This window comes from Panicum hallii, chromosome 9 (assembly GCF_002211085.1).
Source record: "Panicum hallii strain FIL2 chromosome 9, PHallii_v3.1, whole genome shotgun sequence".
NCBI lineage: Eukaryota > Viridiplantae > Streptophyta > Magnoliopsida > Poales > Poaceae > Panicum > Panicum hallii.
This window is the reverse complement of record NC_038050.1, coordinates 5,602,058-5,606,031: the sequence shown is the minus strand read 5'-3', so window position 1 is coordinate 5,606,031 and position 3,974 is coordinate 5,602,058. Positions and strand designations below refer to the sequence as shown.

At 55.2% G+C, this 3,974-nt stretch overlaps 1 protein-coding gene across 1 annotated transcript; it reads right to left on the bottom strand.

The window, feature by feature from the left end:
- Positions 1-275: 275 nt before the first annotated feature.
- Positions 276-2,387, bottom strand: LOC112876912 (glycerol-3-phosphate 2-O-acyltransferase 6-like). Its single transcript, XM_025941091.1, has 2 exons — positions 1,120-2,387; positions 276-973 (listed from the first exon to the last, which is right to left on the bottom strand). The coding sequence occupies exons 1-2, from the start codon at positions 2,242-2,244 to the stop codon at positions 455-457; spliced, it is 1,644 nt and encodes a 547-aa protein (XP_025796876.1). The 5' UTR covers positions 2,245-2,387; the 3' UTR covers positions 276-454.
- Between the last annotated feature and the right edge of the window lie 1,587 nt (positions 2,388-3,974).

The following is a 3,974-nucleotide window of genomic DNA, read 5'->3' as shown; positions in this document are numbered from 1 at the left end:
ATATATATTTATTAATATATATATATATATGTTTCAGTATGATCACGTACCTCACGTAGATACGTCCTACATTTTATATATATATATATATAAAATATGTATAATTGTGGCCTTGTGGGGGCAAAAACTGTAGTGCGAATGTGCATGTTCTCCTAATAAGAACATGAAGAAGCTTCTGGATCGAGTTTTGATTTGACCTTTTATTTAGATGAAGGAATAACCTTTGAAGCACTTAATTTAATGATGTTCAAACTTTAAAACTTATTAACCCGAAATTCAAACTTTAGAACTAAACAATGTACGCGTACCGTTTCTTTTGTGTTTGATATAAGAACACAACAAACAATTACATACGGACGTATCCGCGTGCCGAAAACATGAAGCACGGAAAGCGCGTATGCCACTTATTGGGCTTATAATCAGAGGCCCATTAGCCATACGGTTCTTCGCTAAGCTAGCAGCCCATAACCTTCTTCTTGTCGATGTTGGGCTTGGACACGACGGTTCCGTCGTTGCCGGCGAGCGCCTTGTACTTGTCCTTGCGGGTGAAGCTGGTGCACTCGTAGGACAGCGTGGACGCGATGAGCCGCTGGATGTAGTTGGCCACCTCGTGGCTGCTCTTGCCGCCGCTGCAGGTGAGCTCGGCGGGGAGCTTGTTGAGGAAGGTGACCACGTACCCGGGGCTCGGGTTCATGAAGAAGTAGAAGGGGTCCAGCCCCTTCCACCCGCGCGCCGTCGTCCCGTGGAACATGCTCATCTGGTTCTCCATCGCCACCGGCACGATCTCGTCCGTCAGCTCCGCGAACAGCGCCGAGAACCGGAGCAGGAACGGCTCGCGGCACGTCGTGCCCTCGGGGCAGATCACCAGGTCGCCCTCGGCCAGCAGGCGCCGGATCATGGCGGCGTCGGCGGCGCGGTCACGGGTCAGCCGCACCGTGCGGATGGGCGACAGGATCTCCGACAGCCGCGAGACCTGATGATCGAAGAAGAAAAAATCAGTATCGACATCGATCAGTGGGTGTTAAGTTATTGGTTGATCATATCGGTGGTGGTGGATTCTCTGATGCGACTTGCATGACCCAAGTAGCTAGCTAGCATCGAAGTCGCATGACTACGCACCGAGTAGGTGACGGCGGTGATCGGGCGCCCCAGGGCGGTGGAGAGGAAGATGGGGTCGAGGAGGGTGCGGTGGGAGCAGATGAAGAGCACGCCGGTCTGACCCGTCTCGCGGCTGGCCGGCGGCGGAGGGTTGCCCTTGATGGTGACGCGGACGCCGAGGGCGCGGAACGCGTGGTACACCATGCGCATCGGCAGGAGCGCGCCGGCCGCGATGCGGAGGCAGGCGAGCAGGAACCCGATCGGAATCCAGAGCACGGTGAGCAGCGCCAGCGCCGGCGACGGCTTCTGGACGAGCCGGCCGTCGTGGAACACCACCGGCCTCGGCAGGTCCTCCCGCGGGACGGGTTTGAGCTTCGGCGTGGGCGGCACGACGTAGCCCTCCTTGCACAGCCTCATGAACGGGTAGTCCGTCTTCCGGTCGCCGAGGCCGACCTCTGGCGCGGCGTCGCCGAACGCCTTCCGGAGCGCGTCCGCCTTCTGCTCGCCGACGAGCACGCCGGGTGAGAGGACTAGCCCCGTGGCGCGGCCGCGCCAGACCACGAGCTCCGTGCCGACGACGACGTCCGTGCCGATGTACTCCTTGAGGAACGCCTCGACCATGACCCGCGGGTTCGCGGTGAGCACGCACCGGCGGCCGCACGCCGAGAAGACGCGCCACGACTCCGGGTGCAGGTCGGCGCAGTAGAACTTGGGCAGCACGGCGCGCGCCACGGCCTCGATGTCGGAGACCCTGGCCCCCGCCATGGACGCGAAGATGAGCACCTGGATGCCCGCCGGCTCGGACACGAAGTAGTAGAGCAAGCCCGCGAGCGGCGCCAGCGCGATGAGCAGCAGCAGCCGCAGCACGCCGCCGGTCTCGAACGCCATGTGCGCGAAGTACGGGAACGAGCTCCGGCCGCACAGCAGCGTGCCGTCCAGGTCCGCCACGACCGTGTCGCCGTCCCGGTCGCTGGACGAGCACTTCTCCACCGTCGGGAACGGCGAGCCAGCCATCGCCGCCGCCGCCTCCCCCATGATAATCACCGCCAAGTCCCCCCCGGAGCTAGCACGCACCAGAAAGCACGCCCCTCCTCGACACGCTTTCTGGTGCAGAGTATTTTGCATGCGGACCTTGCGCTTTTCCATGGCGGCTTTATATAGAACAAGCGAGCTGCGGGATGCAAGGGACAAAAAGGAATTGGTTGCAAGTTATGACGTGTATAGAAGAAACCGAGGAAAGGGACGCACAAGGCGAGCAAGCGTATTTCGTCGATGCGAACCGCGAAGGCTTTCCAACGCTCCAAAGGAGGGCTTCTTAGGAAGCACCGGCGCGGCGTTGTTTCACATGGGCGCGGAGCATCGGCATGGCCGCCACTAAAGCGAAGCCGGAGAAAAGAAGCCTAGGTTTGTGGGGATTACATGGAGTGAGGTTTTGGTCGCTTCTGCTGAAGGCGACCTGGGGTTTGTTTGGGGAGGGGCGTCGCACTTCTGGTTTGGAAGTTTGGTGTACTGTGGACAGCAAGTAACGGTAATAGCTCAGCATATCATCTGGGGTTCTTCGTTGTACTGCTCTGCTTAGTACTGTTGGGCTAGTCGCCAAGCGGCGTTGGCATGTTTTGCATCTTGATTTGTAAAAAAAAACCATGATGATTTGACTACGGTATCACCATCTCGTTCAAATCAGACGGCACAGCCAATTCCTTACTAATTGACTCGACATGAGGTACAGGAATTAATCAGACGGCACAACGTCAACTTACAGATGCGCCGTCAAGCCAGTACCGTGCATCATGCATGCGTAGCGAGGAGATGCACACCTTTTTTTCCCCGAGAATGCACAACATTATTGGCTGCTTGTCTATAGCTATGGAAAGAAAATGAATACTAGATCTCATCCAGTTCAAAATACAAAAGGCTTTCAGACCTGCGTATACCAGTACAAAAGGAGAAGTATTTTGCAAGGTCGACATCTTGCTTTTCATTATTGGTCTGAAAAAAAGTTAGTATTCTGATTACAAAATACCTTGCTAATCCCTGGGCACGCAACCAAGTTGATACATCGAGATATAGAAGCTTATTATTAGTCGCTGTTTGTTCGGTGAGCATATATACTCTGACAAAGTTTACCACAATCTGTGCGAAGGTGTAGCGTGAAATCTAGGAGCCGGCGAATAAGCAGTCCCGTTTGGAATCTTGAAATTAATATAATTTAGAAATAAATCTTGTCGGAGGAAATCTCGAGCCGGGTGGCGGAAAACATCCGCCTAATCCTAGTTTATAATGAGTTTGGGGGAGACTTAGAAACGCTTGATCAGAGGGTGGACGAACACGGAAAAGATACAGGGATTTAGAGTGGTTCGGGGCGCCAGAGCATAATACCCTACATCCACTTGTGTGTTGTATTGGTTGAGAAAGCTTGGGAGAACTGGCGAGTCCTGTGAGTCCCTGAGAACTTATGTTCTAACGAGCGCACTCTCTCTTTTATAGACTAAGGGGAGTGCATACACTGAGCGGGGTCCCAACAGGTGAGCCCGGCTATACATCTAATAATGCACCGACTGGAGCCTGTAATGTGAGAGATACAGAGATCTTCCTCTCCAGCTCCTTCCTGTAGTTCTCTCGATCGAGAAGTTGATGTGCGTATTTACAGCCAGGATATGGTCATGTGCCGCCTTACCGGCACAGTGCATGCTGTCAGTGTTACGCATAGTATAAGACGTGCTGTCACTCTTGGGCTAGTACCCTCTGAGAGGTGAAGGGGCCGCGTTGACCCGCCGCGCCGTCGCCTCCGTGCACACTGTGGGAGCGCACGCCTCAACTCTCCTGCAGCAGACCATCATTACCCCTTGCTCACGCGCGTGGCGCTGTGAGATGAC